General features: G+C 49.3%; 1 protein-coding gene across 1 annotated transcript in view; it reads right to left on the bottom strand.

Annotated features, from left to right (window-relative positions):
- Positions 1-13,496, bottom strand: part of LOC139056417 (uncharacterized) — a 96,220-nt gene that overhangs the window by 41,818 nt on the left and 40,906 nt on the right. The window contains exon 5 of the mRNA XM_070534634.1: positions 179-280. Within this exon, the coding sequence (XP_070390735.1) occupies positions 179-280 (102 nt within the window). The remainder of the gene's footprint in view (positions 1-178; positions 281-13,496) is intronic.

Raw genomic sequence — 13,496 nt, forward strand, 5'->3', positions numbered from 1 at the left:
TGCATACATAGCGTGTATGACATCCCTTGACTGCTCATAGCTGTCAGCTTAAAGAACACACTCCTTGACCGACTTCTTAATCATGCATATATTAAGGTTCAGTGGCTGCTTTACTTCTACAAGTGAAGGAATGCTGCTTGTATAATACACAGAACAAAAGAAGAAACGTTCTAGTTACCAGAAACAAATCTTTGAAGATCTCCGCAATCTGTGAGAGGATGGTTGTGTTGAAGTGGACAAGGAAATAGACGAAAATCCAGCGGAGGCCCGATATGTAGCTCTGCCGGCAGATACAAAGAAACATACATGATGTGTCACGACAGTGGAAATCAGTGTTTTAACAAAGGCTTCAAGTTACGTTTTAAAGCATTAACTCGAATAAAGAAGATTTTTTCTTTCCTAACCGATATAATATTTGTGCCAGCGAATATCAGAATTCGTGTGATTGACTGTTTAGTTTAAAAAGTCGCAGTTTCGCCTGAGAAGCGAAGCATTGGTAGCCATAATAAAGTATTACCGTGCAGGCCCGTGTAAGGATCGCACCCCCAACTGGGCAGCCTAAAATTTGGAGAAACAAATTCCAACGGAGAAGCATTCGGTGCTCCGATGCCGCGCGCGAGCATCGGCAAGATTTCGCGCGCTACGTATCGTTCCGCGTGCCGCTACAAAATGGCGAGAGCCGGGGTGTACTGTACACCAGTTGAAGGGGGCAGTGGGCTTACTCAGTCGCTCCTCTGGCTCTGTTAGCGTGGCATCCAAGAGATGGCGCCACAGATAACTTCAATGGAAGCTTTGCTTGCAGAGTGACCCTAGCAGAGGCTTTCATTTTGCTTGCGCTGCTGTTGATTTCAGTTCGAAGCAGTTCACTCTTATTTGTTTTAAATTTAGTCACACTTGAGATTCTTTAGATATATTTAGCAAGCACTATATCTGTTTGGGCCAAAAGATATTTACCAGAACAGTACCTTGTGTAAAAGGGCGACGCCAATCGTTTGGCGATTTACTGCCTATCCTAACCGCTAGGTGTTTTACGCAATTAACAGGAAGCTTTAGCTCGGGCCCAACTCCGACGCGGCCTATTCAAATACATGTAAAAACGCAAAAACGTTTTTCTGAGATAACCCGTGGACCGATTTTAATGAAATGTGTTGCATTTGAGAGAGAAAGTTAAATTCTAGTGACTGTTGGAAGCGGAATTTTGATTTAGGGCTTGAATTTTGTTGAAAGGATTTTCAAAAATTCAGACGTTTGAAAAAAATAGAAGCACGAAGTTTACAAGCTAATAGCTCTACATCAAAAACAGATATCGCAATGCTGTAAACAGCATCCATTAGCCCATTCAAAGCGGACAAATTTGATATGTCATTTTACATCTTACGTGAATTTGTTACGTTGTTTACGAGGGTTCTGCAAAAGTTGTAATTACACATTACTACATTTTTTTAGGTTCATGTGTAACATATCAATTTTGTCCGCTTTAGACGTGCTATCAGGTACAATTCACAGAATTGCGATATCATTTTTTCTTGCTGAGTTACGGAGTTGTAAACTCGATAGTTTCGTTTTCTAAAAATTTGCGATTTTTGCCAGGTTTTTATAAAAATTTGACGACCTAAATCGAAAATTCGAAACCAACAGTCACTAGACTTTAAGCTTTTCTTTTAAATGCAGCAAACCTCGCCAAATTTGGTGCAGTGGTTGCCTAGAAAAACGAATTCTCCTTTTACATGTATTTAGATAGGAGCACCCGAGCTAAAGCTTCCTCTTAAGTCGTCGCCGACGGATTTTGCTTATCCGGAAGGGGCCTTAATATATTCCTAATTTTCAGGGAATCCTAAAAAATTATTTCGAAAAACAATCTTGTTGAACTGGAGGGTCGGTGACGAAATATACGGTTTCATGTCCTGTCGATCTAACCTAAAATGATTTTGTATCGAGGTTATGTCAGGTAGCCCACCAGTGAATTAGTCCGCAAACATTGCGCGCATACTTCCTAGCCGAACTAAAGGAAACGCAGGTACGTACGCTAGCCAGACGGGATGGGGGGGATGCTTAGCCTCCATTTTCACTGGTAAATGTTCCGCCAAATTAATGACGAAAGCATGTTGAAAGAATACCCGTGTAAAGTGATGAATTGTGCAGCGCCGCGCCCATGTTGCATTCCGCACACCGCGGCGGATCAGTGGCTATGGCGATCTAATCTGTTTAGCCAAAATAAAATTGTATGGCTTAAAACCTTCCGTGTTTCACTTGAGTTGTTTCACGTGTGACAGTAGCCGTCTGCATTTATTATTAATCATTCTTATGCAGTTACACTTTTGTTTTGCTTATGTACAGCAATATAAGGGTGTTTTCGACGTCGCGACATGGCTCAGTCTCTGCTAAGCGTACTCATCTCTCGAGTACTGTGTGCAATGCAGAAAGAAAAAAGAAAGTTTCACGCAGAAACTCCTGTCTCAGTACGAGTAAGCATTGTGCCACTCGCTCATCTACACGCAGCTCGGCGTCATTATCAATGTTATGGAACTTGATCCCTCATCGGTTGTTCACTTATCATGCTCGACAGCGAACATGAAGCAAGTTTAATCAGGAAAGAGTACCGGGAACCACGACCATTGGTGTCAAGTTAATTATCCCCTTTTAATTAAGTTCATTAAGGCACTCGAACCCTCGGCCTTTGGTGGAAGTCGAACACACGGCCTTTGGTATTAACCTGAATTAGGGTTAATTTTGCAAAGCTATTGCAAAAGCACCACTACATTTGCTGAGGGGTGTATGGAGTGCTTTATTGATAGTTTGGATGCTTGTTTTGAGCTTGTCATTTATTGAAACATACGCAGTGGTGTGTGTTGTATGGGTGATTTCAATGAGTATGGAATGTTCGCTTCACTTTGCCGAGCGCTATCTCCTTTTATGCGAAGCATATTACGAGAGCTCAACCAAGCTCCTCAGGCGCGGCGGTGTCGCCTTCAATGACCTTTGACCCCATGCCATACCACGTGACACCGTGACGTCACGACAGAGGAGAAACGGGGCTCCAACTCGCGCCGTCGCTCGCGGCGGTATATAAGCAGCTGCGCTTGTTTCTAGGTGGCTTTGGCTCAACTGTTGCAAGATGGGCTGGGCGGGAATCGAACCAGGGTCTCCGGAGTGTGAGACGGAGACGCTACCACTGAGCCACGAGTACGATGCTTCAAAGCGGTACAAAAGCGCCTCTAGTGAATGCGGTGTTGCCTTAGAAACGAGCTGTTTCTAAGGCTCAAGCGTGCGTCGCTTGCTCAGGCGCACATTTCGTTGCCGCGCCGAACGCTGCGTTGCTCGACGCTCACCGCGTCCAATGCGGGGCGCGTAGTCGCTGCGCCGTAGCCCATTGTCTTACACCCCTTGGCGGGTCGACGGGAACGCTGTCGCGTTCCACTCTTGAAGGCGAAGCAGAGTAACGCATGAGTTGCTTCTTCGTCTATCCGAACCAAATATAACCAAGCAACAGCAGTTCACCAGGCTAAACAGTGGTTCAACAACTAAAATAAAGGCTAGTATGCTTCGCATCCTGGGCTTAACCTTAGCTAAGCCACAGCCATTTTTTTCTTACGTGGGAATGAGACATTGCATTTTTTTGCTTGCTTGTGTGAGCCATTCATTGTCTTACGTGATGGGCAAGTTTCTCGTTGGGTAGGCATCGAAATGCTTACCCATCTAAAACCCACGCGACAACGTCCACAGCAAACCAACGCCACTCAGCAGCTTGGGCTCGGGTGTAGCGCGGGCCGCTGCGCCACCGTTCCCACGTTCCATTGAAGCCGACGCCAGCTCCGCCGCTCGGGCTGTCGGAGAAGCACACATTGTCGACGTTCGCGGCGCCTTGCTTCCGCCGCCTTGTAAGCCCAGTGCCCTCTTTTAGCAAGATGTACAGAAGTCGCGCCAGCACCATTTTTACCAAAAGGTTCGCTCCCGTGTAAGGGCCTCACCTCGTCAGACATTGTGAAAAAAAAATGCGGCCCTTACACGACTTTATACGGTATACATTACACCAAGTAGCGTGTTTACCTGCCGTATGACTTGCAGTGTAGATTCGCTTAATCATTGAATTTGTCACGCAGACTGACATGACCAGATCTAACTCGATGGCCACGAGCATTCGCTGTCAAAATGGTGGCGTGGTGAAGAACGCCGGCGGGTGAACACATTGTGCTGCCGTCCGCTTCACCGCGTCTCCTGAACTGGGATTATGCTGCGCCCAACACCAGGCGCACTGGGAGACAGCGCTTATGAAGCCATCTCGGCTCGCCTTGGTCCTCGCAGCCGCCACAGATCAGGATGCGCTGCGCGGGCCGCGTATGCGCTGTGCCGCGCGGGAAGAGCGCCCTTGATCACGTGGCTCCCAGGCACGCAGGAAGACGGCGCGCACGAAGCCACCATCTTTCTCGGCTCGCACGCTTTTCCTCGCACCCGTAGCATTACTACGCACAGTGCGCAGGCCGCTCATTCTTATTGCACTTGGACATTATACGGATCCTCATGGCGACAACGGTGAAAGTTCGATTGCAGTGTCTATATATATATAAAAAAACATTACCTATTATCTTGATTTGTGTTAAAAACAAACTTCATGCTACCTGATGGTTCTCAACTGAGATAGCTGTTTGATTTTCCTGCGAAATAATTCGCTCGCGTGCTAGGTGGTACATTTCTGTCGGGTACTAAGTTTGTGCTACACAAATAAACAGGACATGAAGGAACAGGAAACGACGCCTGCCTACGTGTTCATGTCCAGCCCATTTGCGCTGCAAAAGCTATACGCCACACAGCATAGCCTTGTTGGTCAACAGTCGTGCTGCGCTGTCACTTAAGTGGACAGTTTCCCGTCCCTCGAGGCCTGTCAAAATGTACAGTCGAATAGCCACAAAACAGCGTTTACACTTTGTCTTCAGCGATGACTGATTTTATCATTTATTGCTCACTGTCGTCACGGAACGCAAGTAACACGGGCAAATTAGGATCTAAGCGGGAGGCCTGGTTGCTACTATGTGCTACACAAAACACGGTATACGGTGGGACTGTCCCAAGTAAACTTATCCTGGTATAAACTCTCCCCATGTGCAGTAGTAGAGGTAAAGCTGAGACGGTTGCTAGAACACTCTGATGACGCTCATACTATATAGGTCAAGAATCCAAAAAAGGAAAAAAAATACTCGCAAGACACTGATACACCTGTCCAATATTGCTGCAAAAGCATTTTTCCGACGCCGTAACTCAGTGGCTGTATAATACACGTGTTGTCGCGCTGCTCAGCACGAAGTCGTGGGTTAGACGGCCCATTCCAGTGGGGGGGGGGGGGGGGGGGGGGGGGCATCACGGGAACCGCCCTCTGGGCGCACTCAGGAACCCCACGTTGTCAGAGAGGTGCTCGCGGAGAGACCTCTAGTTGGTCGCGCCCCTTGCAGTACTGGGCGGAGTCTCTCATTCCAGGACCCCGTTGGTCTTGACCGCTACGCAGGTCCGTCGAACTAGGCCTTGTTGGGGCGATAGTTCCTGGCAGCCGAGTAGGGCCGCCTCCCAGTCCTCTCGGGAAGGGGTGATGGGGGGGGGGAGAGAAGGATTTTGCCTGCATGCCCAAACCATGTGGAAGGTGTCGGCCACCTCCCCACAGAAAGAGCAGCGGCCGTCAAAAGAAGGGTCAAAGTGCTTGAGAACCGCCGGGCACAGCAGGGTGTTTGTAAAGAGCCTAAGGAGAATTCGTTCGCCAGCTTTACCCAGTCCCTTCATAGGAACCGGGTAACGGCGGTGTTCGGCCCGATAGTGCTCAGTAATGTCTTTAAAAGAAAGAAGAGGGCTGTGATCTGGGTCAAGGTCCTCCCAAGTGATGCCTGGTGCCCGGTGAGTGAGTGCGCGGGCTGCCTCATGGGCGGCTTCGATACCTGGCATGCCTTGGTGGCCGGGGACCCATATGATTGAGCGATCAGTTGGATCGCAGTCGCGAATAAAGCGGCGAAGAATTTTATCAGCGAGAGGAGTGATCCATCCCAATCGAAAGTTACGACAGGCTCCACGGGAATCTGTGAGGATGAATTTAGAGTCAGGATGGGAGGCTGCGAGGGCGATCGCCACCTCCTCCGCATGCGTTGAGTTGGGTGCTTTGAACGAACGAGAGGCCGTCCCCTTGTCTTTCCTCGTGTATGATTGCAGCCGTGTGGCTGTCCTGAAAGTTCAGGCGAAGATCAAGAAAACGAAGAGACCTATCTACCGGCATCTCATGAGTAGTTTGACGGGGGACTAAGCACTACTGAAGACTAAGAGCGTAAGCTTAGAAGCGCAAACATTACGGTTGTCCTTGGCTGGATATCCTAGGGTGTTGCTAGTGTCTGTCGCGGAACGCATCTTAAGAGAAGCGCGATCTAGTACGCAGAAGTCAGTTGCCGATGCCCCTCCTGGCATACGCCCTAAAGTAAGTGTCATACCATACATGCACGGGATATCCCACAACTTGAAAAAGATTGCCCAAAGGGTGAATGTAAGTGTTCTTTTTTTGTGTGTGTTTTTTCTGCTCCCGACAAGCTCGGCAGGCTTTGCAGGCTGACTGATCCAAATGCCGTCCCTTCCGATAAGTGCAGAAAGCATCACCGAAAAAAAATGTGTCGAGTGTGTACACCGGGTGGTGTACAACCTCCCGCTTTCATGTGGGAAGAAATATATCGGACAAACTGGGCGTTGCCTCAATGATCGGCTCCGCGAACACAGCAACAATGTAAAAAAACGGCTCCGGTGGTTTCTTGGCGATCCACTGTCACGATCATGGGTGCAAGCCTCTTGAGGATCAATGCACGATTGTTTCCCGTGGCAGTACGCAGCTCATCCGTGAGATATCTGAAGCGCAGATGATCGCAAAATTGGCTGATGCGTGTGTTAGCTTCCAGTCTCTGGCTCTCACAGAAAAAGAATTAAGTTACTTGCACGCGGCATCACATGACACGTAACCATGTTACATGACATCGCACTTCATGTCCTTGTAAGGGCATGCATGATCTACGTTGCCTGCCATGTATAAAATTACGCAGTGGCACAATAAACTTAGTTGAAAGTTTGCGCTTGGTGTGTCGTCTTCTCTCACGTCCGTGTCGTTATTTATGTCGCGCAATATCTTTTAAGCAATGAGATTTTGCATTTCGGGGAAGTTCGAATATGCACAAATTGAGACTTGCACGGGGAGCATTGGAGGCCGCAGTACGTGGCATAGTGGTCTACTATGCTCGCCGCTGCTTGCAGGCATTCCTCCATCTCTCCTATGTTTCCCGTTGTGGCCCGTTGTCGGCGTACAGCGCATGCTGAACACCATCGACACCCGCCAGCTGTGCCGGGAGGTGTGCCATGGCAATTTTAAAAAGAAGCGGGGACAACACAGCGCCTTGTGGTGTGCCCCGTGTTCCCATCACAAATTGGCCGTACTCGGTCTCTTGTAGGCGTATATAGGCCAAGCGGTCCGTTAAGAAATGTTTGATATAGTTGAATGTACGAGCGCCGCAGTTGGTCTCGCTAAGGTGCTTTAGTATGGCGGCGTGCTTAACATTATCAAAGGCACCCTTGAGATCGAGTGCCAGAACTATCTTGTCGTTATGTGAGTATTCTGTGGGTTCGAGGATCTCGTGATGAAGCTGTAAAAGGATGTCTTGTGGCGACTTATGAGGTCGGAAGCCGAACATGCTGTCGGCGAAGGTGTCCTTGCTCTCGAGATATTCCGAGAGGCGGTCACGGACCATCGTTTCCACGAGTTTCCCTACACACGAAGTGAGGGAGATGGGCCGGAGGTTGTCTATGTTTACCGATTTCCCTGCCTTCGGGATAAAGGTTACCAACGATGTCTTCCAATCGGCTGGCAACGAAGTGTCCCCCGTCCTAATGGCGTTGATGTATTCTAGTAGGGTTTCGTACGCCCGACCTGGAAGGTTTGCGAATAGTTTGATTGTTACCTTATCCCTTCCAGGCGCCGTCCCCCTGCGCATTCGTGCAAGAGCCGCGCGAAGGTCGTGAAGCTGGAAAGGCTGATCCATTTCCGGATTATCGCAGCCTGCATACGAATAATCCATCCCTCGTGGGTCTCGATCCTGATTGAGGTATTGTGAGCGCAAAGCGTTCGCTAGCTGCTCCGTGTTTCCTTGAAAGTTGTGTAGTGCGCGAGTGAGGTGTTTCTTGGTTTCCGATCGTGTTTGTGTAGGGTCTATGAGACTCCTGAAGAGCCGCCAAGTGTTGCGGCTCGACATCTGTTTTGCTGCGCTGTTACATCTATCTGCCCAGGTAGTGTCGGCTAGCTGGGCAGCGTACTCGGCTGCTTGCTGAGTAAGGTCAGAGATACGAGCGCGGAGTTTACGATTGTGCTTATGCCGCCGCCATCGTTTGGTTAAGCTGCGGCGAGCTTCCCAGAGGTGCGTCAGGTGGTTATCCACGTCCGGTGCACGTTCCGTAAGCTGTATCTGCTTTTCGTGTGAACGGAGTGTTTGCATGAGCCCGTGCGCCCAAGTGGAGTAGCCTTGTTCCAAGAGAGAAGTTACTGGGAGGGCCTGGCGGAAAGCATTCCAGTCGGGGAGTTTGGCTTGTGCAAGGGGGCGATGTATGGGTCGAGTGTAAATGATAGTGTTCAGTAAGCAGTGGTCGCTACCGAGTGCGTGCCTCCTCGTTGTTGATCCAGTCTGAGTGTTGGATGTGTTTCGTGAGGGTAAGGTCGGGGTAGGTGTCCCGAGTGACAGAATTCCCTACACGTGTTGGGTGGACCGGGTCGGTTAGAAGAGTGATGCCCAGCGTAGATATAAGTCCCGCCAACTTACGACCACGCGGCTCTTCCTTGCGATAGTCCCACATAGAACAGGGGGAGTTACAATCGCCCACTAACATCAGGGGATCGAAACCCTCGATCCTTAGCGCTGCGCTAAAGATGTTAGAAAAAGTAACGTTTTTTTAGTTTCGTGGGGCAGTATATATTAAGTATGTGTACGGGGCTATCTGTTCGGAGGACAGAAACCATCACGTGCGAATATTCCAGATTTAGGTCGAGATCAACCTCCTGCGCTGTGTAGCCTTTATTGACTAGGAGACAGGTGGACGGGTCTCGCTGAAAAGCGTTATAGCCCGAGAGCTAAACCACAGCCCCGGTTTCTTGCAGTGCAAGGACTGTGGCGGGGTATCGACGTCGATGTTGCCGTCTCGTATCGACCGGGATGAATTGCACGAGCCTGCTTTGTTCCCGGAAGCGCTCGCACTCCCCGCATGGCGGCGGCAGTGTTGGCCGGAACGCGGCCGCCAACTATGGCGGGAGACCGAGCTTGCAGTTCGCGCCACGGGTGGACTACGGTGTTGCTACATAGGGGCGGCTGGGTGGCTTGACCGTGGGACTCTTGCTCGAGATAGCCGTGAATCAACTGGAGAGGACCCGCGGGGGCAGACCTTAGGCGACGGAGGCGCATTTGCGAACGCACCGAGTACGTGTCGTGCTGCAAACGGACCAGTCTCTCATCAGCGACAAATACCAGAGACGGTGTTCTCAGTAGCGATCAGCACTGGCTGACTCTTGACATAGTAAGCATCAGTGCAAGCAAACACGTGCAACAAAAGAATAGAAACTGACAGGGGACAAGCGTTACTCCGAACTGTTTATTCCATAACTTCATGACGAAATGCCTGGTATGTGCATGTGCCGCTACGTTAATAAAAATACACGGAAGCAAATGTTCTGGTGCGCACGGGTAACACACGCCTCGAGGAACAGTAAAAAAGAATCAGTCATCCTTGTCTTTCCTTGCGTGCGAAATTGATGCGATTACCCCCCCCCCCCCCCCTTTTTTTTTGTAATTAATGCACGCGATACATGCGCATAGCACGTTTTGGTGACAATGTTGTAGAATAAACAGCAGGGGAAGCTTGTCCCCCGTCTGTTTCTTTTGAGGTGTGTGTGCGTGTGTGCGTGCGTGTGTGCGTGTGTGTGTGCGGGCGTGCGTGCGCGTTGACTTGCTGCGCCAAGCATGCACCAACAGGCCCCAACTCTTTCAATCATCACGAGCCTATTTCTATGTCCACTGAAGGACGAAGGCCCCTCCCAACGATCTCCAATTACTCCTGTCTTGCTCTAGCTGATTCCAACCTGCGCCTGCAATTTTCCTAATTTCATCACCCCACCTAATTCTCTGCCGTCCTAGACTGCGCTTCCCTTCCATTGGAACCCATTCTGCAAATTTAACGGTCCACCAGTTATCCATTACATGGCCTGCCCAGTTCCATTTTTTATGCGAAGCACATTACGAGAGCTCAACCCAGCTCCTCAGGCGCGGCGGTGTCGCCATGAAACCACGTGACACCGTGACGTCACGACAGAGGAGAAGTGGCTTTGGCTCAACTCTTGCAAGACGGGCTGGGTGGGAATCGAACCACGGTCTCCGGAGTGTGGGACGGAGACGCTACCACTGAGCCACGAGTACGATGCTTCAAAGCGGTACAAAAGCGCCTCTAGTGAATGCGGTGTTGCCTTAGAAACGAGGTGTGTCTAAGCGTGCGTCTCTTGCTCAGGCGCACATTTCGTTGCCGCGCCGACCGCTGCTTTGCTCGACGCTCACCGCGTCCAACGCGCGGCGCGTAGTCGCTGCCCTGTAGCCCATTGTCTTACACCCCTTGGCGGGTCGACGGGAACGCTGTCGCGTTCCACTCTTGAAGACGAAGCAGTAATGCATGAGTTGTTTCTTCGTCTAGCCGAACCAAATATAGCCAAGCAACAGCAGTTCACCAGGCTAAACAGTGGTTCAACAACTAAAATAAAGGCTAGTATGCTTCGCATCCTGGGCTTAACCTTACCTAAGCCACAGCCATTTTTTGCTCTTAATCTCAACTAGAATCCCCGTTTACTCTCTGATTCACACTTGCTGTTTCATAACGTTACGCCTAACATGTCTAGTTACATCGCTATTTGCGCGGTCCTTAACTAGTTCTAGAGCTTGCTTATTAACATCCAAGTTTCTGCCCCATATGTTGGCACCGGTAGAATAGAATGATTGTACACTTTCTTTTTCAACGACAGTGGTGAGCTCCTATAGTCAGGATTCGGTAATGCCTGCCGTATGCACTTCACCCCATTTTTATTCTTCTGTAAATTTCTTTCGCATGGTCCAGGTCCCTTATGTGTACTTGACTCAAGCAAACGTACTCCTGTAAAGAATTCCACACGCTGACTGGCGGTCACGAACTTTTGTTTCATTGCCAGGCTATAGAACATTACATTTTTCTTCTGCTATTAACTTTCAACCCCATTCTAGCACTTTGTCGTTTAGGGTCCTCAATCATTTGTTGCAATTCATCTACACATGTTGGTGGACCGGACAATGTCATCTGCAAATCGAAGCTTGCTGGTATATTCACCATTTATCCTCACTCCTAAGCTTCCAAGTCTAATAGTTTGGATACTTCTAAGCGCTGTTAAGAACGGCCAGCTGAGGTGCAAGTTTCGCCAGCCAGGTGCGAGAGCGGCGTCGACTTTTCCTGGAAAGCCACCGCAACCCTCTAGCCACACGGCGTCACTAAGTCTACTGTGTGCAGGGAACATTACGCCGCGTCCTCGACTCTCCGTCGCAGGAGCCGAGATGAGTTCGACGAACCAGGCTTTGTGACGGAACACGCCACCGCCGACCCGGTCTGCTGTGAGCAAGGGAGTTCGCGAGGGAACGTGGTTGGAGGCTCCGTCCCACGCACCCTTCCTGACGTAAGCCCCGAGTTCTGCGAAGACCGTCTGACCTCGGTTGGGGACCGTGAACTTGTGCGGAAGTGTGTGTGTAAGCCCTCCCGCAAAGAGGCGGCTCGTCTACGATAACTGGTCGAACCTTTTCCTCACCTAGGGATCGAGGGAGGACCGAGTGTTTATAAACCGCTGTTGTGCGGCTGCTCAGTGTACTTTCTCTCGCAGTCATGCTAGACTGATGAACTGCAATGTCCTTATGTAGATACTGTAAATAAACCCATATTCCTCGTTCTCGATGAGAAGCAGTCCTTCCCTTCAACAACGTCCTCATCGTGGATAAGTTGGACGACGGCATGGGCCAGCTACCATCTGATACATGCCCGACTCCAATCTTGACAACTGGTTACGAGCGGTGGGATTGACCTTCCAATCCTCACAGCGTGCAGTACCCGCCGTGGTTGCTCAGTGGCTATGGCGTTCGGCTGCTGAGCACGAGGTCGCGGGATCGAATCCCGGCCACGGCAGCATATCGATGGGGGCGAAATGCGAAAACACTTGTGTACCTAGATTTAGGTGCGCGTTAAAGAACCCCAGGTGGTGGAAATTTCCGGAGTGCTCCACTACGGCGTGCCTCACAATCAGAAAGTGGTTTTGGTACGGAAAATCCCATAACTTAATTAATAATTTTTTAAGCATGCAGTGAGTAGCATTGCAAGTTGTGGCTCTTTGCCTGACCCGTTTCTTGTTAGGCAATTTTCTACTTTTTCAGGGGAGAACCAGTGTAGCTGTGGAATCTTTGTAGATATTTTCCAAGATATCCACGTATGCCTCCTGTACTCCTTGATTACGTAATGCCTCTATGACTGGTGGTATATCTCCTAAATGAAGTGTTTTTTAATAATCTAAGAAAGCCATATAGATAGGTTGATTGTACTCCTTAGATTTCTCAATTACCTGATTGATGACATCGATGTGTTCTATTGTAGAATATCCCTTTCTGAAGCCAGCCTGTTCGCTTGGTTGGTTGAAGTATTTCCCTGATTCTATTGGAAATTATCCTGAGGGACATTTTAAACAATAATGAAAACAAGCTTATAGGCGCATAACTATTCGATTAGGTTTACCCAGAGCAGCCACGCTACCTTCAATGTAAGTAGTGATGAACGGGATGCAAAGGCTTTTTATATAAGTGGCGATGATATATTAAGTTATACTTTCATATTATCAAGTTATGAAATTATAACAGATGGGCCTTGCAAGACACGTCCCGGGGAAATGCGGCAGGAGAAGATGAAATAACAGTGGATTTATTCAAACATCGAGGAGATATGATTGAAAAGCTTGCAGCCCTTCATACGTAATACCTCCCGACTTCAAGTATACCAGAGAGCTGGAAGAATGTTGACATTCTTCCAGCTCTCTGCTGGAAGAATGTCTAGCTACTCCTACGTCACACACTTGCCTTTGCTTCGTGTGTTGTCGACAAATTAAACTTCGCCCTGCCATCTATAGCCGCCTGGTTAGCTCATATGGTAGAGCGGCTGCCCTGGAAAGGCGGTGGTCCCGGATTCGAGTCCCGCACCAGGACGAATTTTTCTTAAACTCTGAGGCTTTTCTTTCGAGGAACCCGTATGGGTTGCCTTTGTAGCAATTGCTACGAAACGGGTGGGTGTCTGATTTTTCCTTTATTAACTACTTCTCTCCACCTTGCGGGTTTCCGCAGAACTACTACGTCAGGTCAGTACATAACTCTTCTGCTGCTTTTACTATATCATCGAGATTGCTGATG

This window comes from Dermacentor albipictus, chromosome 2 (assembly GCF_038994185.2).
Source record: "Dermacentor albipictus isolate Rhodes 1998 colony chromosome 2, USDA_Dalb.pri_finalv2, whole genome shotgun sequence".
NCBI classification, from domain to species: Eukaryota; Metazoa; Arthropoda; class Arachnida; order Ixodida; family Ixodidae; genus Dermacentor; species Dermacentor albipictus.